General features: G+C 40.6%; 1 protein-coding gene across 2 annotated transcripts in view; it reads left to right on the forward strand.

The window, feature by feature from the left end:
* SLC35F1 (solute carrier family 35 member F1) overlaps positions 1-25,468 on the forward strand; it is a 260,221-nt gene that overhangs the window by 129,091 nt on the left and 105,662 nt on the right. For both annotated transcript variants that reach the window (XM_075145738.1, XM_075145736.1), the window contains exon 2: positions 15,071-15,246. In XM_075145738.1, the coding sequence (XP_075001839.1) occupies positions 15,071-15,246 (176 nt within the window). The remainder of the gene's footprint in view (positions 1-15,070; positions 15,247-25,468) is intronic.

Consider the following 25,468-nt stretch of genomic DNA (forward strand, 5'->3'; position numbering starts at 1 on the left):
AGTAGGCCAGGAGTGCCCTAAACATTCATTAGACTAACCCAAAGATTAAGCAAGCAATTTAGGAAAGATTAAACAAGCAATTACTTTGATGTTTCTCATTGATTTGATCTCTCCCTGTGCGCAGTCAGCAGCCCGCCAGCACCCCAAGCAGTCCCATCTCTATGTTTGGGCATGAATTGTTTTGAGCGGGTTGTGCAGGTAAATTTGTAGGTTTATTATTGTGTAAATCTCATGATCTTCATTTGCTCAGAATGTCATATGTACAGAGCTGTGAAAACATTGACCTTTGTGCAAGGTTTGTGTTGAAATGAATATTACTGTTGTTATTATTTCTTCCTTCCCAAAGTCTTGTTTCAGAAAAGAAATGAAGTTTAGACTTCCATAAGTAGTTTGTTCCACAGTGTAAATTGCATTTTTAATTCTGATCTCTGACTATGAAAAAACATTGTCCATTCTGCCACAAATGCTCTTTCTTGAACTGAAATAATCTTCTTGAAAGAGTGGTTTCTGAAGCCACAGCTCTCTTGAACTGTTTTAAACTAGAAGAGGATAAATTGATGATATAATGAGTCTTCCTAATCTCTAACTTCCATAGTTTGATGAATTTCAATATAGCATGTTTCATTAATATTATATAAGAAAATGATTTGCAGGCAAATTAAGTGGTTGACACAGGTACTAAATAATAAAAGTATATAAATTAAATTCAAGCACACAATTAATTGCAGGATTAATCTCTCTCATCTGGTCCCATGATATCTCTCAAGTATGCCTGCATATACATAATCATATTAGTTGAGCATGAAAATATTTATATGTACACCGATGATATTCTGTACCTCACATAGTTGTACAGTACACAGAGGTGAAGTGTGATACTTCCCAACAGCGTAAACTGAAAACTAGCAAAAAATAGTGTCTGGTTCTCAGATTGCTTTAGAACTGAGTGTCTCAAATGTCATGTGTGCACAGAAAATTATTTAATCCCTGGTTTTTCCTCACACTTTTCATTTCAACTGTCAGACTGACCCCCTGCCCTCTTTGCTCCAAGCACAGATCTAAACTGTGCTGGGAGGGGAAATAAAATAAACTCGCCAGCTGAAGGTTGTGACCACGCTTGTATATAGCTGGGAGGCGAAAGATCCTCTGCTGAAGAAAAGCAGTTGGTCTGTGAGGAAGCCTCCCTGCGCCCCAATGGACTTTTTATCCCATTTTTTGAGAAGCCTGATCTGGAATGGCATCCTCCATGGCTGTCTTCACAGGAGACGAGCTTCTTCAGAGGGCAGTTTCAGCTTGTGCAGGCTGCTCTCTGATCCGCGTGCGTGAGGGTGAACTCTGCTCCATGCAGAGCAACCCGGGGGATAATACAGGGGTGCCATTTCCCAGTGCCGGGGATGGGGAGGGTGGCGCACCTGAGGGATAAGGGGAAGAACAAAGCTATGCCTTCTCTGTACCCGCCACTTTCCGGAGAGTAGTGTGGTGCTGATTAACTTCCCAGCATAAACTGGGAAAGCCTCATGAGGCTGATCTCATTTAGTGCAGCTGGATGTTGATTCTGATCCACGTTCTCCTGGTTCAGGAGTGCATTTTGGCCTGCCATCGCCCTGTGTATGGGAAGGAGATGGCGTATCGGCCACACACACACTGAGGAGACCCTCGGTGGCCCGGCTACAGCCCGCTCATCGCCTTTGCGTGACTCCACAGTTCAGTGCTGGGAAGGCAAAATTATACCCAAATCCTGCTAAGAAAATCTATTGTACATGATTGAGTTTTCTTTTCTTTTCTTGCATATCTGAAATACAGATGCTAATATTGTGAAGAAATTGCAGTAAAGCAACCTGGGAGGCAGGGAGCATAGGCAGAACAATGCTCTGTCAAAATGTCAGACTCGGTTTATCTCCTGCAAGAGGACGTTATAGCTCCTCTTTCTTTACAGGTTTCATTTTACTTTAAGTGACTCATCATTCTCATCCTTTAGGTCATCGGTGGCTTTAGTCGTACATTTGGCACCGCAGCAGGATCCTGTAGGCCAGGAATTTCTCTGTCCTGACCCTCTAAAAATCTGCAGCTTACACCTTCCCAGATCACTTCCAATTTTTTTTCTTTTATTTCAAACACCTTGCAATTTTAAACTCTATTGAAAACAGCGAAAATGAGATCAGTGCCCTTATGTTTTTTCAACTGAGCCTGTTCCATCATTGTGTGTCAGGACTGTAGTAAATTTACAATCTTGGCAGAGGCAGTCATGCTGTTTCACTGAATCTAAAGGAAGAGAGGATGGGAGAGATTTATCTTGGAGCCTGAGGGTGGAGCAGTAAGCCAGAACCATCGCACTCATATCTAAAAATGAACAACTTTGTATTGCAGATAGCTGGACTTTCCATCTAGCAGGAGGTGAATTCTCTCTAGTTGTAATTTCTGCTCAAAATATCTTTTTTCTTTTTGAATTATATGGAATAGAAATTTAAACGCACATGCAGAAGTTTGGGCCTCCCGTGTAGTTTTGGCTGGGTAACAGCCATCACTGCTGTGTCGTGAGCAAACAGCAAAAGCAAAAGCAAGGAGAGGGAGAAGTACCTGCACTCCATGTCCCTTTGAGGAGGCTGGCATTGCAGTGGCCCCTTTCACCGAGTGCTTCCTTTCCTGCAGACCTGTGGTATCACTGAAGTAGAAAGGCAGAGAGGACCTGTGAAAGCAACTATGGGTTATCACTGCATCAGTTCTGGGCACCCGACTTGAAATGCCGTAGGGGGACCTTGTTTTTAGAAAGGACCAGCAGCAGACATAGAATAAAACTCAACACATTTCAAGTCTTGTAAGCAGGGAGCTCAAAATTGGTCCCATCCCTGAAGTATTGACTTTGCTCAGATCCGCAGAGGGAGATGGGGATGTTGAGCTTTGTTACCATAATTTTTACACGGTAGCTCTTACAGCAGAATTTGTAAGCCTAAGTTAAGCACCATAATTCCCTATTAAGGGAAACCAGCTGGGCCAGGAAGAGTGTAGCCTACTGAAATCCCTCATTGCTGCAGCCCTGGGGTAGTTACCTACCTAAACCAGGAACTCACTCTCTAGATGTGCCTCCACAGTTCCTCTGGATCTGGAGCACAAACTTCTCTTCCAGAAGATGGTACCCAGCTCTGTGAAACAGCTGAACCCTTAAATTGTTTGCCTGCGTGGCTTCAGTGGTCTCGTTCTGAGGACTGGAACTCATATATTCTACCTCCTGTGGTGTATTAACCACCAGATTAAAGGTGGATCTGATGAGGGTGTTTTGTGTTCCTCCTTAATGAAGTTACGCCACCATGAAACTAAGTATGCAGGCTTCACAGGCAAGAAGAGGGTAGAGAAAAACACTCACCCAAAAGGGAAAAATCCTGGCCTCTGTGCATTAAAGAACTGTTGGGGAAAAAAAAGCATAAAATTTTAATGTCCTTGCGTTTGTCATAATATCCATGAGCAGGCAACTTTGAGCATTACTCCTGCTTGAGGGGCTGCAGAATGAGGCAGCAGCAATACTAACACACATGTGGGAAACAGTGAAAGGAGGTCAGGGCCTTGAAGAGTGGAAGTCAGAATAAGCCACAGGCAGAGGAGCATCTCTCCTTTGAAGTAGGTGGAGATGTGGGAAAGTGTGCAGCGGCTTAGTGCCATCCTTGGTGAAATGCTAATGTGGGTACCATTTGTCTTTCTGTACCAGGGTGCAATTAAGGAGCCAATATGCAGGGGCCAATTTAAGGACATTTTTCTTAAGGTTTCTTTTAGGTGTTTTAAGCATGTAGATGATAGCTGGAACTTACTGCAAGGAAGATTGAAATTTATGGGAATTGCACATGCCTACTTGGGGAGAAAACGTGGCCCACTGAGGCAGGAATTTTTCAATTTTTCTGTGTTTCAATGTTATTGAAAACATCGTTGCTAAGTTCCAGGAAAGTTAAAAAAAAAAAGTAATAGTTGTGTTCTGAAGCATTACATATAGTTAGTTTTAGCCAAGCAAAAGATTTTGCAAAAGCCAGGCAGATCAATTTGATTTTTAAATTAAATTTTTACATTAGATATTAAATGCTCTCTAGATGAGCATTATTATTTAATATCTGTATTTTGCAGATGCGCTGATATAAAAAAAAAACAAATTAAAAAATTCCACATTTTAAAATAATTGAACTAGTAATTTTAGTTCTCCAAAAACCAGCCATGAACTTCATAGATGCACCTTCACACTTTCAATATTCATACCTGTTGCTTTTTTAACCTGTAATGTTATTGGAGAAACAAATAAACTATAATTGCTTTAGGTGCCTAATTGTGGATGCACAGCCAGTACTCAGAAGTGCATACGCTTAGAGTTATGCATTTTACAAGGACAGAAATTCAGGAACAACTTTTGCAATTTTCAGGAGCATCAGGAAAAATCTGAAATCATCCATCATATATACCATTTTTTAGGAACTCTACCTAATTTTCCAAGCACATACTTCTTGTTTCTGACAACACTGAATTAAGTTACAGTAGCATCTCTCACTTGAGGAATCTTGAGTCATTTAAACTTGTTTTCCATCAGAGCGTTCAATCAAGATTGGCTTATCAGTGGCAGGGGTATAACAGGAGCTGTAATGCTTTTCACCTCCTTCTTTATCAACTGTCTCTTAATAGCTGTAAGACTTAGTCCATAAACCCCCATCAGTTTAAACTGTATTAGCACTGTACAGTAATGGCAAGAGAGCAATAAGAAGTGATGTTGTACTTCTCAGGGCACTAGTGAGCTATTTTTCTTGATGCTGGGAATCATCCAGGTCTATTACTGTAGGCTTTCAGCTCCTCTGAGAAAACTGGGAGCTAATGATGATCTTAACTGAACTGAAACTTTTAAAACTGTTTCTCATATTATCTAAAGATATTCATCACTGTATTTATAATGTCCTGAGCCTCAGGCATAAAAACCACTGCAAGTGAGATGAACTAATGAAATTTCACAGAGAACTTTGTTTTCTCCAAGAGACATAGAGCCATCAGTCCTTCCACGTCCCAGTTTACTCCAGCAGCTGAAAGCTCGAACTGGTGCATCTGCAACAGAGTGAGAACAAATATCTGTTATAGAAATAACGGTGATCAGCAGTCTAGGTTTCATAGGCTAAAATGTAATATCTTCAGCAGCTGTCATAATTCATATGGAGTTCTAGACTGAGGAATTACAGCTCACTCTTTATCTATACTTGAGTCCCTTACTCTATTTCTAAGACTGGAAATCTCACTTTTTCAATTAATTTCTGGAAAATTATGGAAGAAGAGTTACTTGTTTAAAAGTACTATATTCCTCAATTAGTGTTTGTACCGTCTTTTGTAAGCTCTTGTGTGGAAAGTTAATTCTGTCATTTATTATTCCAATCTAGATCAAATCTTTAGATCTAGTAGTCTTAATTTCTCTAGTCATACTTGGGTAGACAGTGACAATTTGTAAAAGTTTATGGGCTGCAGCTAGCTTCAGTCAGATTATTTGGCCAAAATCGCCTGAAATACAATTCTTTTATCGCATCATCATATAAAATTGTATTTTTTATTCAATCAGAAAGATTGGAATATTTTCAGTCTATCCAGTGCTCCCTAGACTGGGAAGTTGCCAAGAACTGTATATGGAGAGACTTTCATTCTTAAAGAGAAAAAGCCTGTAACAATCCAAGTCCTGTGATTCATAGCTGAAAAAGTACTAGGAAATTGCTGATTGGAAGGCAGGTGGCTGTTTCAAAACTTAGACATGTTTTTAGGATAAACTTGGTTCTTCTTCTTTGTTGGCTCACTGGTAGGATGAAGCTAACTATTAACAAGTTGCACCAACACACCCCCCTGCTTTCAGTTTGCCTGTAGTGATTTGTCACTGGACTCCATCAAGATAATAGCATGGATATTTTGTCACCACATTTTCTTTTGCTATTTTTTAATGTATTTCTTATTAAAAAAAAAAAAAAAGTAGTGCCTTCTTTGCACTTACAGGCAGTGCAGCAGATATTGTCTCAGCAGTATATTGCTAAATATTAAGTGCAGGGGTATATTTTATATGTGTCAGAATAGTCTTTAAAAAATTCCAGTTCCTTTGTTATTAAAGAATTGTAAAACACACGTATTTATGAGCACGTGTGTGTGTGTGTGTGAACTTGGGGTAAAAGCTTATAATAAATGAAACCCATTTTCAAGAATTGCTGTAATTGGCAATATACAAGAGTTGGGAAATTTATTAGGTAAGATCTCATCTTAAGAAACTGCTCCAGAGACTCCCAAGACTTGCTGAATATGATTCTGCTTTGTTTTTACCCAAAGGCAGCAATCTGTGCTGGTCCCTCAAGCTGTCACTTAAAAGCAGCAGAGCCTGAGTCAGCCGCAGCTTTGAGGCGGATGTACCTAGACCTTGAATTTTAGTGAGCTCCCCCAAAACACTCTTAAACTCAAGCCCAGTTGTATTCGACTAAAAATTAGAACCTTAATGCTTTAAATAGAAAAACCTCAAAGCAAGTTGGAAAGCCAAAAGAAGAATAAGAAACGCACGCAGCTCTCCTCTTGCCCAGTGTGTCCTTCCAGTCAACGCGGTGACTGCCGGGGCTTCTCCAGCTCTTGGGAAGCACCAGCCACGTGGCCAGGTCTGGCTGTCCCTTCCCTGCTCCTCACGGCCACCCCTGGGACGCTGCGTGAGCTGCAGCCCTCGGCGTCGCACGGTGACTCTCCGCTGCCTGCCCAGGCCTCGCCGTCCGCACAGCCTTCTCTGAAGGGAAAAACGACCCCTCTTCCCTCCTTTGGGGCCCATCCAAGTCAGCGACCAGTTACAGAAACGTCATGGGTAACTGGGAACAGGCAGGTACAGCCGACACCGTGCAATACGGAGCTTTGCTCAGCTGAGGAAATATCTGTAAGGGTTGGCCCAGAGCCGCAGTGCCAATGAGGAGGCGGTGGGGAGCTGGGGAGGTGGCAAGAGAGGGTGACGAGACCAAGAAGGTGCAGAGCTCCCCTCCTCTCCCCAGCTTAAGGCGTAAAGACTTCTAACCGCAGTGAGAAGGAATTAATTTTGTACTTCTGGCCCACCTGGAAGGGCTCAAAGCCTCGGTTTAAGAAAAAAAAAAAAAAAAAAAGTCTTTTTTAGCTTAGTTGGGATACAGAGCAGAAGAGGAGTGAGGAACTCTTGGGTAGTGTTTTACTCCTCTGCTGGCTTTTCTTCAAAAAATAGGCCTAGGGTGTCAAGGCCTGGAGCTTTTCAGACCAGCCTGCAGATTTGAGATGCGTGGAGTCCACAGTGCTGTCCTCTCGTAAAGAGACTAAAGTGTTCACGTTTGAAAAATAAAGAGCTAATCCTCTCAGGATGCTGCAGCGAATCTTCATTTCTTTTGAGCATCTGTGGGAGCTTGAGGTACTCTGCAACTCACCGTGTTCAAAATTCACCCTTTGTGCTGAGATCCAGTACAAAGCCTGTACATCATTTAAATGCAACTGAAGACTTCAGAATAATGACTCAGTAGGAATTAAGTGATGGATAGGCTTGGTGTTGTGTGGGTTTCACTCTCTGATTTGTAGATTAATATTAGAGTTATTCATATTCAAAAGCAGTATATGAGTTTAGCTGGGATTCAGTCTTTGGTATTTCACTGTTCAATGATGGCTTGATGCTTATATTATGAAAATATTTTAGGCTGGTTTGTTCTTCCTTACCAGAAATACTAAAAAAATCTTTTGTTTAGACCTTCAAGACCGTTATATTTTCTTGAGACATCATTTAGTATGATCATGGAGAATGTACACTATGGGAGTAGTTGACTAATAGAACAAATGCGGTACATGTGCCAATGGTGTTATTATCAGTATATATGTGGGAGAACTTGGTTGCTCTTTAGTGCTATGAACATTTTATTATAGAATATTGTGACTACTTCTGTAAATTGCTCTAAAGCAGCGTGCAGCAGCTTTGGTGCATTTATTGAAGATACTTGCTGCAATCCTTACCTTTTTGAGAGAGGCAGAGAGGAGGGAACTTGTAGAATTTCTCCCCTGTGTAACAGACATGTCAGAGTAATGGGAAAATAAGAAAAGTCTTTGTGCAAAATTAGCATAGAATCGTGTTCTCTAGATGCAATCGATTTCGGAGCGATGCAGGACTAACAGAAGGCTTCGTATGCTTAAGACCTGTTAGAAAATCTCCAGTTTTAGCTTTCAATGAGAGCTCAGTTGATTGTCCTGAAAAAAAATTTTACCAAATCTTGTTAATTTATCCTTTCACAAGCTGCCTATGTGTGCGTTAAGTGCGAACAGCAAAATATGCAAGTAATATCCACGTCCTCATTAAGCAGCCATTCAAATGCATGGTGGTGTGGGAATTTAGGAACTCAGCCACAGGGGAAGCAGCTACATCCCGGGGGGATTTGGTATTTGAGGTTTTGACATGTGTACCGTTCCTGCTTTTCCTATGGTAATGTGCGTCAACGTTTCTGTAGGTGGGATAGGTGTTTAAGATAAGATTCTACATCCACCTTTAAGCATTTAAATAAATTTGACTGGATTCTTATAGGGGCATAACTTCAGCTCACTTTGAAGCGAAGTAAAGTTTTTAAGACCTTGTTTTATTTTTCCTTGCAGTTTTATAGAAACACACTAAAATGCACTCAACTGAAGAAGCTTGGCAAAATCACAGTGCTGTGACAGACATCATCAACTTCGCTGTGGCATAGTAGTAATCAGTCTTTAAATGAAGTGTATCTTTTTCATTTTTTTAAATACACACTTGGAACATGTGGAGCGATAACTCTATAGCAGTCATTACCATCACGGAGAAAGCGTGGTCCTGCCTGCAGGCCCGCTCTAACAGTGCTATGGAGCAGCCTTTACAGATGTGTTCTTCTGGTGAAATCTCAGCTCAGGAAATAGACTGCTAATCTCTCGTCTGCTGGAGCCTGTGGCATGCTGAAGGATTAACACACCTCATGCTAGAGATTAAAAGTAGCGGTAGCCTCTGTTCTTTACCCTCTGAGGTACTCTTTAGCTGATGCAGTGGGGACCTATCAGTGGAAAGAGACCAAATGAAGTACAAAAGAGAGGAGGGAAAGCAATTAAGTTAAAAGAAAACTGACATGAAGAGTGCTTTAAAACAGGATTTAGTGTCAGAATAAAACAGGCCTGAATGTTTAAATCACTTGGCCACCCTTTGAACATCACTGATTCTCCAGCATACAGCAGCTGTGATTGTGTGGCCCCTTCTGAATGTTGCACTGCATTGATTTTGTGTTGTGAATGGTGTTTTAATGTTCTGGGGAGGACATGGAAATGTCAAAGCTAAATGTTTTAACTTTATGAAAAATAATTACAGGAGAACCTGAGGATAGCTGTTTAGTACTTTATATCGTGCCAGTGTGTATGTGCTAGGAACCAAGCGCTAGCTTCAGTGTTCTTTGATATGAGAATGTCTGCCTTCAGAAGTTTATGGTGTTATCATGGCTGATAAACAAGGAGAAACTCAAGTGACAGAAATTTCCATATGCCTGGAGGAGCTAGTAAAAATGATGCACAGCAGCTACTAGCTCAGGCATTTAAACAGAATTAAATGGCTCCCAATGCAAAGATGAGGCTTCGTATTCTGGCTCCACTGGCTCCTTCTAAAAAGGCTATAAAGTAATATTGTTTCACTTCTGTTAGGGTATCGTGAAAAACCCATGATAGATGCTTAGCAGTGTGACACCTGGAGGTTTAGGAGTAATTCTGACCTACTTATTACTTCAAATACCCATCTGACTCAATAGGAAGCGTTGGACAGATTAACTAGCAAGCGTGGCTCCAGTGAAATGAATTTGATTGGTTCCAATGCAGGATTTTAATTCAAGCAAAAAAATTCAAGGAGCAGGCCTTAAATAATGTCTTCTATTTGCTCTGTATTAGTGAATGACTATCGACAGGAGGGAGGAAATGGCCTCCAGTTGCACCAGGGGATGTTTAGACTGGAGATTAAGAAAAATTTCTTCACCGAAAGGGTTATCAAGCATTGGCACAGGCGGCCAGGGAAGTGGTTGAGTCACCATCCCTGGAGGTATGGGGACATGTTTTAGTGATGGACTTGGCAGTGCTAGCTTTACAGGTGGACTCGATGATCTCAAGGGTCTTTTCCAACCTAAATGATTCTATGCGTTCATGGGATCAAAGTTTAGAGACAAGCTGAAGATCTTCTCCTGTTTTAACTTGGCTCTGGAGCCCTCAGCACAAGAAAGACGTGGACCTGTTGGAGTGGGCCACAAAAATGATCAGGGGGATGGAACGCCTCTCCTATGAAGAAAGGCTGAGAGAGTTGGGGTTATTCAGCCTGGAGAAGAGAAGGCTTTTGGGACACCTTATTGCGGTCTTTCAGTACTTAAAGGGGGCTTATAAGAAAGATGGGGACAAACTTCTTAGCAGGGCCTGTTGTGACAGGACAAGGGGGGATGGTTTTAAACTCAGAGAGGGTAGATTTAGACTAGATATAAGGAAGAAATGTTTTACAATGAAGGTGGTGAGACACTGGAACAGGTTGCCCAGAGAAGTTGTAGATGCCCCATCCCTGGAAACATTCAAGGTCAGACTGGATGGGGTGGCTGGACTAGATGACCTTTAAAGGTCCCTTCCAACCCAAACTATTCTATGATTTTATGATTCTAAAATGCTGTTGATCTTAGTGAGTGAAAATGGGATTTTTGAAGAATTGCTTTATTTTGATTTAAATAGAATACAAGTAGAGAAATAGAATAGCACTCAACTAAAGAGAAATCGGACCTGAAAAGCAGGAAATCTCACTTTTATAAAGCTTTTTGTAGTGAGACTCTTTGGTGTTCTGTTTGAAGGCCCTCAAACCATACAGCTTTTCTTCAAGATATGAATGAATGTTGCTTCCTCAGTGAATGAATGTACTACTGAAGCCAGCGTGATAGACCAAAGGGTTAGGGAAGAAGTCATCCTTTGTGCCAGTCTTTGAGTGGTGGAGGGTCTGCAAACCAACATGGAAAGTGTTGCAGATAGGAGCCATGTTGCATATTTCAGCAGTATTATGATATTTAGGAAAGACTAATGAGTGCGGAGATGACAGCAGTGAGTTAGTTGCTTTTGCTCTGTCTAAAGGAAGTAGTAGGTTTTCCACAGCCATTGAAAGCTTCTTCATTGTTTGCTTGCTTCTTCTTCTTAAAAAAGAACGGGGATGTTATTTTTCTTATCCAGGTATTAAAGGCTCAGTACAATTCAGGCATCTTACATTGGTTATTAGGGTTATCCAACCATTGTATTATTCTTTGTTGCTGCTGACACTGTCACTAATTAAAGCAAATAATTTAAGATTTGTTTCTACTTTTCTGCTTGGAGAGAGATGAGTTGTTCTCTTCCATTCATCCAAGGCAAAAATCAGCATTTTATTGATCTTGTGCTTTGCTTTCTCTTATTTATTCATTTCACTTGTTTTCCATGGTAGTGGTTAGTGTCGGTTGCAGCCTACACTGATGAGAGAAGGGGAGCATACCAAATCTTCTGTGCCGCTACGTGTCATTCCTGTCTGTAGTGGACATATCTTTAGGTATGGCAGGAGAGTTAATGTGGGTGCGAATAGTCTTAGGAATAACTATACTATATAAAATGGATCATCTTTGCTTGAAATGTGAGCACTTCATGGACGTTTGAATTAGTTCTGCTAAACACCTAACTTACGCTACTCTTTGCACTGATGAGATAAGAATAAAAGAAGAGATGTATCTTTCTGTGTCATATATCATCTGTGAAATGTTTAACTAAGTTCTGACTGGAGGAGGAACACAACAGCTTGATTTCAGAATGAGTTTTCTTACATAATTAAAAATACCAAATGTGTGCAAAAATCAGAGACAAGCAGTACGTATTCAATATCATTTATGCAGTCAGTGTTTTGAAAGCCAGTGGCATTGACAGTACTACTTGCACTGGTCTTACATAAAGTAGCGTTCTGCATTATTTACATTCTGTTATTATCCAAAAGACAATTTTTACCTAAAGGCTATTTCAAGCTACAGAGTTTATACTCTGATCCACAATCCAACCTTTATCTACAGACTTGGAGGTGTTCAGGTTCATAGTCTTGATTTTTGTCCGTGTCTGTTTTTCCTGAACTCCTAATTACCCTTTGTCTTCATTGATGACTTCAGTAATACAATAGTGAATGGAATTTTTGACATATTTTGTAATTGACAGAAAACATAGAAAGCTATTCTAAATGACTTAGGAAAAAGACAATAAAATTTGAATTACCTTGAATTACCTTCTTGTTTGTATGTTTATGAAATGTAAAATATAGAAGCTGAGGACAGGCTATATATATATAAGGCTGTATTCAGCTGCTTGAACTCTAGGAAAACTGCCACTTGTAGATGTGGTTGAATGACTTGCCAGAGAATCAACTATGAAAACGAAATCTCTGTTTTATAAATTGCAAAATGACAATGACAGAATCACAATTTACTCCAGGAGGGGCTATAGTTATCACATATAGCCTTGAAAAATTACCTGGTGTTTTTCATTTTTTGTTGGTTGGATTTTTAATACAGAGGTTAGTACTGCCTGGTTAGGCCTGGTGACACACCTGAATATAGAGAGCTGAGATAAAAAAGTTACGCCTTTTGTAAGGCCTCATCAAACTTCCCACCAGTCTGAAAAAATGTAACATTAATGATGTCCAACAGCTAACTGCCATATGGAGCGAGGAATATATTATTGGGAAAATTCTTTCATGAGTGAGGATATATTTAGCTTTCTGTAAATCTAAGTAGGATCCAAGATGCTTCTTTCCAGAACAGATGCAGTCCCACAATGGATGTAATACAATATTCATTCATTGGCATAGCTGAGATACAGAGAATAGCTAATAAACCTGCATCCCATGTAAAGCAGGCAACACATTTAGAGGCACAGATTTGTAAACATTTAATTAACTAGTGAAATAAAACTACAAAAACTGCAGTAGGCAAGAGGACAGCCCTGTGTGAAACTTCGTTGCAGGAGAAGGATGTAGGAAACACTATCCAACTAAATGAAGAACTGTAAACAAATTTACAAGATTAATTAAACTGCAGCCACTATTCAAATTTCCTATTCCACGTCAACAGCATAGCAGGTAACGGCAGAAACCGAGGATCCATAGTTTTGGCAGCATTTGCATCGTAGTCTCAGATGTCATCTCCGCGGAGTATGTTTGTTTCCCATAGTTATGTTTCACAGTAGAGTGGGTAATGTGAAAGTGGAGGCAGCAGTTGTAGAGTCTTACTTGCTACTTATCCAGCAGTCTCCCGTCAAAACACAGGGTTTAGCACAATAAAGTTTGTTCTCTTACTATGTGTGTCAGGCTGTTTGTCAGCGAGGTATGTTAGCTGAATATAACTACCCAGCCTCCTGTGCTTTCCAGTGTCTGTTTGGTTGAATCACGCCGTGACTGACACTGAGACACATTAGTGGGAGGATTGTTTATGAGAAAAAGGGAAACAAATTTGACACTTCAGTTTACCAGGAAAGTTGTTGCGGGAGCACAGATGCTCATCGCTGCCGAATACGCACAGCCGAGGTCAGGGAAATCTGTCAGGGAAAGCAAAGCAACCTTGAAGCAATTTTTTTTTAACCGTCTGGCAGAGGAGAACACACATGAAATATTGTTACAGCTGAGCAGAGTGCTGCCCTCCTCCTTCTACTCCCTTAGAATTGCCTAATCCCCTTTCCTCGTACCAGGAGGAAATGAGACATTGCAGAGCGTGCTCCTCTCCCGCCTTGCCCTCTCCTTTGTGGGGTCCCCCAGGGACCTAGAGCTCCTCTTTTCTGGGGGCTGGTGACAGTGACAGCAGCAGCCGGCTGGGCTTGGACTAAACGTCTCCTTCCGATGTCCTTTCGCTCTCCCTTGCAGTTGTGCTTGCTCCTCTTCCAGGCCAACACTTTTGCATTTCATGCTTCTGCATAGGGAAGGTGTAGCTGTGGACTTGGCCTGGTGAAAGTACTGACACATGGGGAACTTGGGGAACCTCTTAAGGATAATTTTAAAATACACATATTCTTGTGCTGTGGGTATAGGAGATCCTGTGACAAAAATTGGAAAAGGAAGATTGTTTGGGCTGAGTTGGGCTGTGCGGTTAGATAACAAAGTTCTGAGAGAAGAGTAAAAGAGACAAAGATAGTTGGAAGGGGAAAGGATATCACTGAGAAGACTGAAGAAAGGATATAAAAGAGTAAGCTTTCAGATATAGCAGTTTCTTGATTAAAAGAGTAAAAAGGGGAAAACTATAGGAAGACAGAGAACATGCACAAAATGAGCAACTATCGGAGACCTGTGGGGAAAGAGCATGGGGAATGTTGTAATAGGGAAAAGCAGAAGAGGCTGGAGATTGAAGTCAAGAAAAACAGATTAAAGCAAGAAGCCAAACCAGAAAATAAATTTTTAAGAACCAGAAGGACACAGGAAGGGAAAAAGTGGAACCTCCCGCTCCCACCACACAGAAGGGGAAGTATGTGGTGACAAGGATGAAAGAAAAGACACATATATTTGCACGGTAGATGGAAAGAATAGTTGATACGATGAAATGGAAATGAAATGAGGGGGAGGAGGTTACACAGTAAATTCATGTTGATGGTGAAACACGATAAAATCCTTTCTCTGATTTTTCTCTGTGGCTACTAAGTCCTGGAAGAGCTGTGATTCCTGCTCTGTCTGAATGATACTCCTGGGTCTTTCTGTTAGGGAAGATGATCAAAGGAAGCAGTACTGTATTTTGGTTGAGTTAGACTATCATTTATCCTTTGTGAAATGTGAAATGCAAAATTAGATGGTAGAGATGTACCATCTGCTGTTGTTTAATATGTGAATAAAAGCTAGTGTGTTCGGGCAATGTTTAAGCCTGTGACAAGAGCAGAAATAATGGAAACGTTATGTTGGGTACACCCAGCAGATCCCTCATTGACTGAAGCATCGCGTTTCTTCCCGTGTCTTAGCACTGTCGCACATGATTCCTGGAGGAGGATGAGCATTTCCACCTTGGCAAGGGGGCTGAGTGTTTTATGTCTGTGTTTTTCTTATTCCTTTTAGGGATCTCTTGCTGTCTGTGGCACTTGGCCAGGTACTCTCCCTCCTTATCTGTGGCATTGGTCTCACGAGCAAGTATTTGTCAGAAGATTTCCATGCCAACACACCTGTTTTTCAGAGCTTCCTCAATTATATCCTTCTATTCTTGGTCTACACAACAACACTGGCTGTCAGACAAGGTAAGTGCCTCTCTGAAACTGTTTTGTAGAAAACAGCGAGGATAAAGTCTTTTGCAGAACAAGAACAGGCAATGTGATTTAGACACATTAACATTAACATTTGTTACGTATTTACATTACCTAGTAATACATATTGGATGAACTGAAAAAAACCAACAAATCTTCATTAGCAAAGAATGAATCAGTAGAACCGAGAATAGTGGTACAAAAAGCAAAGCAAAAAGAAACATCAGTGCTTTTCACTTCCAAACAGTTTTCATGGGAATGCTCCTCTTACACCTGCCTCGCTGGCACCACAACCACACACTCAGGGTTCACTTTGGATTTGACTGCATGTCTTACTTGGAAATATTAGTATGCTTCACATCTTACGTAGGCTAAGGAGAGCTCAGATGCAAGCAAAGAAGAGCTTGCTAGTTCTAGTTGCTGATCAAGGCAATTCAATAGTTCCCCTATTGTTAGAAAAAAATAGCAGCCAATTTTTAACCATTGGGAAGTAGGAGATAAAGGGAGGGAATTTGAGGTGCTGTCTCTTTGGGGTGCTGTGTGGGCAGAGCAGCTCTACAGTCCTGCCTCTGCCTTGCGACAGGGCCTATGTAACCAATCTGACCTCCAAAGTGAGAAATCCATTATAATATACTTTGGTACTGCGTATTAAATGATCCTCTGTTTGACAGTCTATATATAATATAGGAGGGTTTGTGCCTTTCCTGCCCATCCCTCCCTTCTTTGAGATTCCATGTCTGGATGAGGTGTGGGAGGTGAATGCGTTTAAGTACATTTCTCACCCACTCTTTTTTTTGTAATCGTTTTATTTATTCACCTTCACAGAACACGTGGATTAGAAGCAAAATAAAAGAGCAAAAATATCATGTGCTTTCCTGACTCGGGTCTCCTGACATAAGGAGGGAAGGGCTCTATGGAGGAAAAGAACTACAAAATATATTAGGTACATTTATCAGCATACTGAGAGGTTCATATTTTCTTACAGGAACAAATATTTTTGGATTGTTCTTTGATGTCACATCTTTTAATGATTTGGGAACAACCCTGAAGCTTAAATTCTTCACTCATACTACAGTCTTGTGATACAATACTATAAAGTTTTCCAAACCAGCAAGGACTTAATTTCCATGCAAAAAATGAACAGTCAAAAATATACCACTGTGCTCCAGCCCAAAGCACTTATATGTATTACAACTTAAGTTTTATAAACCTTGGCCTCCATTGACATTTTTCAGATGAAGGCCAATCTGCAGAGGAAGTGTCAGCTCTTATATAAGGAGAGATTACTCAGGCAGTGTTTCGTTGTCTTGGTATTTCAGTTTGTGTAGGGGGAAACATCACCACATGCTTTGCTCTGTAAAAGGTTTAAAACGTGTATTAGTAGTGTCTTTCTGGAGAACTGTGTTTAAAAATAATTCTTCTGAGTGTAGGATTGCCTAGATGTTCACAAGTTCTGTCCCAGAAATGTCCTTCTCAGGACTGATTTAGATACTGTGGCAGCCAAGTCCCTATGACTTTTAAATAGATTATACTTTTTTGAAAATGCTAGCTTGTGAGAGGATATATGGGCCAGCATACTGCTGTGCATTACAGGGGTTTATTTAGAATAATGTTTGACACCTGGGATATATCGACATTTCAAAAATGCTATCAAGCACTCTGTTTTACACATGTAAAAAATATGTATTAAAACTGTACTTCATTTTCATAAATAATTTTCTGACTCTGAAAATGTAGTGGTGGACTAAAGAGAGTTTGTCAGAGCTATCTGTTGTGCCAGTAAGATAGGTTTGGGAAGCAAATGGGAAAGTGTTAGGGATATGTGAAAAATATTTTCTGAACAAGTGAGGAAGGTTGGGGAAGGAGTTTGAACAGGCCTGTGGTTGAATACGGACCATACAAACAACCAGAAAACAACGTAAAGCGTACCAATGGAATGGTCTGGAAAAGGAGCTGTCAAAAAAAGAAAGATGGTTTGGTCCAAAAAAATCCAGAACAAAATAGGCTACAGAAGCAATGAAAGCAGTGATCCAGGCACTCAGCATAACATTCCTGCTGGATGGTATAGCGCTACACAGTCAACACATTTACTCGGCATTTAATACTGCCAAGTGATTGAGCCTGACATTGTCTTTTTGCTTGTGTATTTATTCAAATTCATTATCTATGTTTGTTCCACTAAGGCAGTTTTTCTAGCAGCTCTAATCATCTGGCTTCGTTAACAGATGGAAATCACATAGTAATGATATTAATTTTATATGGGATGATTCTGTTCTGAGTGCTGAGAACATCAGAAGGCTTTTTTTTTTCAAGTGCAGTTCTCCTACTCTCTATGCAAGATTTAAGATTCTTTAAATTATCCTCTTTCTCCTTCAGAAACCAAACCATCATAAGTTGGCTGGTAGTCAAAAATAACTGCATCCCTTTGTCTTTTTCTTTGCTTGCTTTCTTAATCTCTGGGGGTTTTGCAGAAATGTACTGGCTAAGGAGGTGTCACTTGAGGTGGCAAAAAAAACCCTTAATTCACTGTAGGACTGAAAACTATAATTTCCTGAGATGTAAGTAACTCCTCTTTCTTTAGAAGCTTCTTCCAAATTTTGATTTACTGTGGATCCCCTTTGACTTAGCCTTCCCTCGCTGTTCATCTTCTCGCCCCATATAAAGTCCCTGAATGATAATGAAAAGGTAGAATTTGCACTGGTCTCTGAAAATCATCATTAGCAGATGATTAAAGCTCCTCATTCCCGAGCTCTTCTGACTAAAGCCTTCTGCAGTGAATGCCCAGCTTCCAGCAGCTAAAGTTAGTCCATGGGCACCAGCAGCTTCCACTACATTTTTAAATTGTGGATCAAGATGGTTTTTTCCAAAATAATTTTATCACAGCCCTTTAGTGGGTGCAAAGATTAGGACTACCACCTTGCAATGAATCCACATGTCATCAGACAGTATAGGAGATGCACAAATCCTGCAGGTGCCAGAATCTCTGAGTTCTTTTAAGATTATTCCCATGGTGAAAAAAAAAAAAAAAAGAAAAAAGGAAGGAAAAGCTTGTCCTGTAGCTCTAGATGCAGAACCAGTCTGAAGGCAGTAAAAGTGGACTTAACAGTTTTAAGCAGTGAAGTCCATATGAGTAAGGCTTTTCATCATTGTTGCAATTTTGTTCTCATGACCAGAAATAAAAAGTGCCAGAAGTGTTAAAGGAGATCTGTTCTTGTGAGGTTTTCATATGAGCCCTAAAACGTGGATACTACTCAGGTAGAGGTCATGAAAAGGGAAAGAATTTGGCCAAACTAGGATTTTTCTGATGTAAAATCCAACCACCTTTTCTATCAGTTGAACTCTAAAGTTAAATGATGAGTCTGGTATCTAGAAAACTCTTTCTTTTATTCTGGATATTTTAATGCTAATTTTAATTTTTTTTTTATACATAAATTTAAGTTGAACTTATTTTCCCAAAGAGGTGAGTGCAGAGGTTCTTCACAGTTAGGAATGCACACACTCAGGGATGCATAGATGGCAGTAGCCACTTACCCACAAATACGTATCCACTAGAGCTTCCAGTCCAATGCTCATTAATGCACCAGTGCTGAGGTCTGAATATAATTCTTTAGGAGTTTTCTTTATATGAGAACAATGCTATAAAATTAATTTCACTAATGCATCATTATAAGGCAATGAATGTTCATTATGTTTTATCTGGCTGATATGCCAAAAATTTAATAGCTAATAAAGACCTCCTCAGTTCTTTCTCTTGAGGTAACTTCCCCTCATGCCTGTTGTTTTCACAGCCCAAACCTGTATTTGCTCATGGTAACACCTCTGAGTTGAGAAGAAGGTTTTAACACATATTATCTCAGCTCAGTCCCTTCGTTGGCAGAGGATTCTGCTTAACAAAATCTTGTCAGGACACTTCCAGATACTGCTTTGGGTTGTGTGTTATTATTAATTGAGGAAAAGAAATGCTTTGGCTATCAGGAAGAAAAGCCTCCTATCAGTGAAATGGAGCTATGGGACATAGAGCTGGTGGAGATTAGTTTTAACACCTTAAAAAGCAGTAAGTGGGAAATTGTCCATAGTGGACCAGAAGGTGTTAATTACTAACAGTCAACATGGGTGCAAGCATCAGCAGCTTGCCACCAAAAATAAATTACTTCTAAAAGCCACCTCACATATGCTACAAATGAAAACAACACATCTACTAGACATCATTAAAAAAAGGAAAGATATGGAACTGCTATTTTTTTGTTATTCTGGAAAGCAAGAAATGAGGGAGCAGTGGAGATGTCTTTTGAACAGAAGGGAACTATAAAGCCTTAAGGGCCAGATTCTGTGCAAGCTGTTCCTTTAATTTTAGTGCAACAAGTTACCGAGTATTTTTAGCCCATCATTATTGAAGGCTGGCAATAATTTGCTAGTTCAGAAAAGGTTTTATGAATCTGTGTGTGTCTGGATTAATTCTGCTTCTAGGCTAAGTGATGAGGTTATAGTATATGTCAATGGAAATATGGTTTTGCCTAGAGTAACTAATGCCTTAGATTTGACATATAATCAGATGTGATCTGTGTCCCTGAGTCAGCTAGAGAGTCCTGTGAGACTATTAAGGATTGCAGTCCTGTTACTGGAATATAATTTTTTATGTATTTCTATCTAGGATTGGTTTATGACATTAGTATCTCAATCATATGTAAATTCCTGATTTATCTGCTATTCAAACATGTAACTCCGTTTAGACACATGAAAAAAACCCCTATCCTAACATCCTTCCTACTTCCCCAAAATTGACTGAAACAGGCTACTTGAAGGAAAGTAGAGCACTTTATGGGAGTTGGTCTGTTTTACTGCAGTGCTTTTCAGCTGTTTACTGAATGATAGAAAGGGTAAATGTCTCTTTTTTTACTCAATTTCATTCCATTAGCAATGTTATATTAACACAAGGCTAGTATTATGCACTTAACTTAGGTAGACGTACCAGAATTTCTTCGATATTAACACCTTTTTTTTTTGTTGACTGCCCATAAGAACCTTCCTGGGAAACAAAGAGAGTACATGATTTAAGCTGATCAAACTGTGTTAGATATAATGTACTTTGGGCAATATGTGTGGTACCATTGAGATGAAATGTCTTCTGGAAAGGCATCGATCCCATCAGCATTTTCAATGAAAAGCCTTCAGAAATATGGGACTGTCTGTTCACTGAGGATGACAGGGAGTGATTTTGATTAGAAAAGATGCATTTCATCATCTTTTGGTTTCCTAAATGTGCTCATGCCTCTGCTGTAGAACAAAGAGCTCAGTTATCCCTCCAGTGTCGAACAAAACCTGCACAAGCTGCAGCCAAGCAGATTTATAGTCCTCTCTGCCTGCGACAGAAGTGGTCCTTGGTCCCTCAAGGCGACGACCCAGCCCACACGCTGGCTTGCAAGCGCACGGCAAACGTTGCAAAGCGCGGCAGTGTTCCCCTTGAAGCACGGGGGAAGGCACGTCAGGCTGGCCCAGCTCCTCCTGGCCCTCTCGCTGCAAGGGACCAGGCTAACAACCTGGCTTGTAAAAACGAAACATGGCAGCGAGCATGGCTTGGGACCAGGGAAAAATAATGACCTTCAGGTCTTTGGTGTTCTCATTGCAATACTGCAGAGTCTCCCTGCTGTGTTGCGCTTTGCAGTCTGCAGTGCACTTTCTCCTAATTACTCTGGGCTTCTAATTAGGGATGCCAAACTGTGTGGGATATGTTTATTATGAAAATGGTCAGCCAAACAGTCCTTTTGTCTGGGCTTTGAAGAGCCCTTTTCATATTCAGAGGGAATTCTGTACTTCAGGAGAAATGGAACTAGAATGCTGGCTATTTACAAGCACTTCAAATTGCAGGGATCTTTTTTGTAACGTGCAATTTTCTGTGTTGGATAGCATGCTCACAGGAGCAAGAATTATGATGTATTACGTGTTCAGGATTTGCCTGTCACATCATGGACACCACAGCAAGCTAGCTAGAAAAAAACAGCATGACTAGAGCCAGATTCCTGTTCAGTCCCATTTACATAATCATTGTGTTTGTGTTTGAATTTTCCCTCTATTTTCAAATTAGTTTTAAAATTTTCCTGCTGTAAAATGCTGAATGCTGCTGCTCTCTCTCGTGCATGAACTTTTATTATTTTACTGCGTAGGTGGTTACAATTCAGTGAGGTATTAAACTTTTCCTGTATGTATAGTTTTCAGAGGACCTTGGGATCCTGTATGGACCTTGGGATCCTATTATTTATGATAGTTTCCCAAAACCACAGAATTCCCCTTCCCAGTCCAATGAAATCTTCTTGCATTCTTGTCCATAATACAGAAACAGATGCAATTTCAACAGAGTTCGATTTATTCCACATAGCTGGTAGGAAGACAGGGTAAAAAACGATACACCACATTGCTGATAGGAGGGCAGGGTTAAAACCAATAGACTTGACCTTTCTGTCTTTTGCTTTGTTTTGTTTTGCTATTCCTAGTGGAGAGGTTGGGTGGTTTTTTTTAGTCCTTGGGGTTTTTCATTGTCAGCTGTCCTTGTTACACTAGCCAGCAGACAGATGCTTTCTGCTTTGGCCCTGCTGCTCCTTTTCACCTACACAAGGGACCAGGCATCTCAGGGCATCTCAGGGCTTAGTCAATTTTCATTTTCATCAGGTGTGTTTTGCCTTGCCAGCTGTTTAGCAAGGTACAAATAAACACTTACAGAGAGGAATCCTGGCCCCAAATGTAGTGAAAATGTGTTGGCAGGTAAAGGCACAAAAGAAACCTCAGCCCTTTCTTTCTAGTGTTTTTATTTCTCAGTTCTGTGCTCCTGATAGTTAGGTTAGGCACCTGCTGTCTGAACCCACTGCACGCATTCTGTGGTACAAAATATGTGTCCTTCTTTAATCCTGGCCAAAGCAGCACAGTCTATCCTCTTGCCTCATATCATTGGAATAAATCATGTACATCCCACAGCACATGCAAATAGAAAATTGGAAAGTACTGTTCTTTTAGGGTGCAGGTGGCAGCAGTTAAGCGTGAACACTGTGCGTCATGGTTTAATGATGCAAACACTAATACACTCCTGGTGACCCCAAAGCGATAAAGACCAGGCCTAATCAAGCATCCATGCTGTAGCATTCTCTGTGGTAGTATCTCATGATCCCTGATGCAGCTCATTCAGTCTAGAGATGCCTCTTGTTTTATTAGGTTGCTTTCAAAATAGCTTTGCTGATCAAAGAAGTATCCTTTGTGCCATCAGAGACAAAAGAAGCTGCAAGAGGGCATCAAGCGAAAGGACAGGAGCACCTCATTTTTCCTGTGCCTGCTGATGCAGACAAGAGAACAGAAAAAAAAGGGACATCTCTTACCATCCTCTTGATCTAAATGAGGAAAAGGGAGGTCTTGTCCACACAGAGAAGTGTATTTGGACTAAGGTTGCATGTGAACTAAGGGTACCTCTCCTCTTAACAAAGTCCCTGGAGGATTCAAATCAGGCAGTTCAACGCACACATGTACAGGTCACTCTCACTTCAGGAAGTTCAGACCTGGTCATGTTTCTGGCTGCCAGGTTTATGCCCTCAACCAGTCTCTTCTAGAAACAGCATTCAGATTTGCACCACGGTTCAAAGACTGGTGCATATTTTATGAGAGCAAACCTTACAGGAACTAAGTGCAGTGAGCATAAAAGGGATGCCAAGCTTTAGGCTGGCCAAAGTCCTGGGTGATGGACCATGTTTGCATCAAGACGCTGCATCATCGCTGTGAGGCAATGTCTGTACTGAATATACTACTTGAGAATAAGGCAGTTTTACCCTGGAGGTAAACGTACATACAGTTTAGGAACATTTAGCCAGATGCGGCCATTCCATGCCAGGAAGTCCATAAATAGAAACCACAGATGCAATAAAATGGGTGATGATGTCGTTATTCAGCTCACAGCTGCAACATCGCAGGTAGCTAGTGGAATTTAGCAGAATCAAAAAATTATCACAGGGTGGTGTTTTATACTGTGATGCTTTTCTTGGTGATTCCAGCACCTAAATCTGAGACTTGGGGCAAATCCACAACATGTTTGCAAGCATTTATGTTTGAATCAGGATTTAGATTTGTTACTGAACCTGGGAAGTTCCTTCCTTGCACACTTTTCCAGGAGCCGTGCCAGCCTTTCAAACATCTGAACACAAGTTTGTGAGTACCTGTTTGAGAAGATAAACTTTGTCACTAGAGGCATGAGTGGGCAGGCTCGAGGAAGCTCTGAGGGAGTGCAGTTTGAACACTCGTGCATCTTGCTGCTTGATTTGCATCCCCATCTCAGCAGCTGCCGTTACATGTATTTGTATTTGTACCACAGATTCAGATAAGGGCACAGGTGTTACGGGTAAAAGAATCAAGGCTTTTGAGCGTGCAGAGAGCCAGGCGTTGCACGGTACAATCCTGGAAGTGCTGGGATACCATGGCAGTGAGCACATCCCAAGCTTTGAAATTTGGCCCACAGTATCAGAGCATTGCACAGGAGTGAATGTGGTTCTCGGTAATTTTATTTGAGGGTAAAGCAGCTCACTATCTAGCCAAGATTGCCTTACAGTACGTCAAATAATAAATTGTCTCTTAAGGGTGTGAGCTGAATCGCAAACAGAGCGAAACAGTTGATTTTCTGTAGAATTAAGGGATAACTGTCCTTTGTAGTGTTAGTATATGAGTCTGACTCTTCTTCTTAATACATAAACATCTCAAGTGTTGTTTACAAAACCAACCATCCCTTCCTACCACAATGAGGAAAGTTAATGGTTCTGATAAAATAGTGTACCCTTGATCCTATAGCTGTAAGCAGAATGCGAGGGTTGTCTCTGCCACTTCATGCAGTATCAGTATTTGCCTGTGATTTATTGAATATTTAAACATTCATCAATTCAAGCAGCTAGCCAGGGTAGCAGAATCCACATTCAGCACACGTAGCTCCAGTGTTCATACGGGAGATTTGAAGTGTGGTTACAAGATGATAACTGTATTGCCTGAAGGAGATAAGTCCTGCTCTGCCAGAATGGTGCTTTGTATGTAATTAGTGTAAAAATTCAGAGGAATAGAGTTTATCCTTGCGATCATCTTTCTCATTAAAAAAGAATCATAATGAAAGAACAAAGCGGTCCCTGCAGTGAATTGGATTGCCTTCCTAAGTTTTCATTAAATCAAAGACTCAGCAGCATCCCATTTTGCAGAGTCCAGTTGTGAACTGTACACAAGACTTGCAGCAAAGTTCCTATGAAGATCACATCCTTTCTGAAGGTTTGGAAGTGTAGTATATTTCTCTTAAATGGGAAATAGCCCACCTCTCCATTTTCTTTTTCCGATTTCATTAGCTTCTGTTAACAAGATGGTACTGGGACAGAGGGAAGAGCAAAGAGTGTATGTGATGCTTCAGGTAACTCTCAGCTACAACTATAAAACTTATTCTAAGTAAACTGCTTTTTCTAAAATAAGAACTATGACACAACATGAATCAAGGGAATAAAAAGCTATGCTAGTGGGAAAAAGCTCTATTTTCAGCTTACTCTTCTGGCTTACCCTTAATACCAAGCTTTACATGCAGTAATTTCCTCTTCCTTCATCTCCATTATTATCAGGGTAATCCATATAATTATTGTTACAATAAATACATCTTCCAGGCAAAAATATACAAATATCCTATAAGTTTTTTCACTATTTTGTAAGCATGTTTTTTCCTTTATATTTGGCTAAGCTGTTAGCCATTGGCATATGGTTACTTACGCAACTCTTGTTGCATTTCTGGATGATAGTGCTATAATAATAATTGGAGCTTCATCTGAAGCACCAATTTAGCACTCAGTATGTAAGCTGCAGTTGTGCTGTGTGTTCTCCCTTCTGCTCATAAGCTGCCGAGCACAGGCGGGAGCACCGAGTCACTTCTGGAAGATGCTCAGAATTCAGGGACCTGGAGACTCACCTCTTGGCTTAGGTATCCCCTTGGCTGCAACTTTGCTTCACAAACCCTGAGGATGCTTTAGACCCAGGTCACTACTGAATAGAGCAGCCCAGGATCATTAGCAACCAACTCTGTTAGAACCATTCCCTACATTAACTTTCCTGATTTAGCATTAAAGAGAAAAGGAGAAGGACAATATATGCCGTCTAGCAGCCTCTTCCATTTCTTGCACACATTTCCCTGATGGGAGGAGGAATCTTTGAGGGAAGGTGGGAGCTTTGC

This window comes from Calonectris borealis, chromosome 3, assembly GCF_964195595.1.
Source record: "Calonectris borealis chromosome 3, bCalBor7.hap1.2, whole genome shotgun sequence".
NCBI classification, from domain to species: Eukaryota; Metazoa; Chordata; class Aves; order Procellariiformes; family Procellariidae; genus Calonectris; species Calonectris borealis.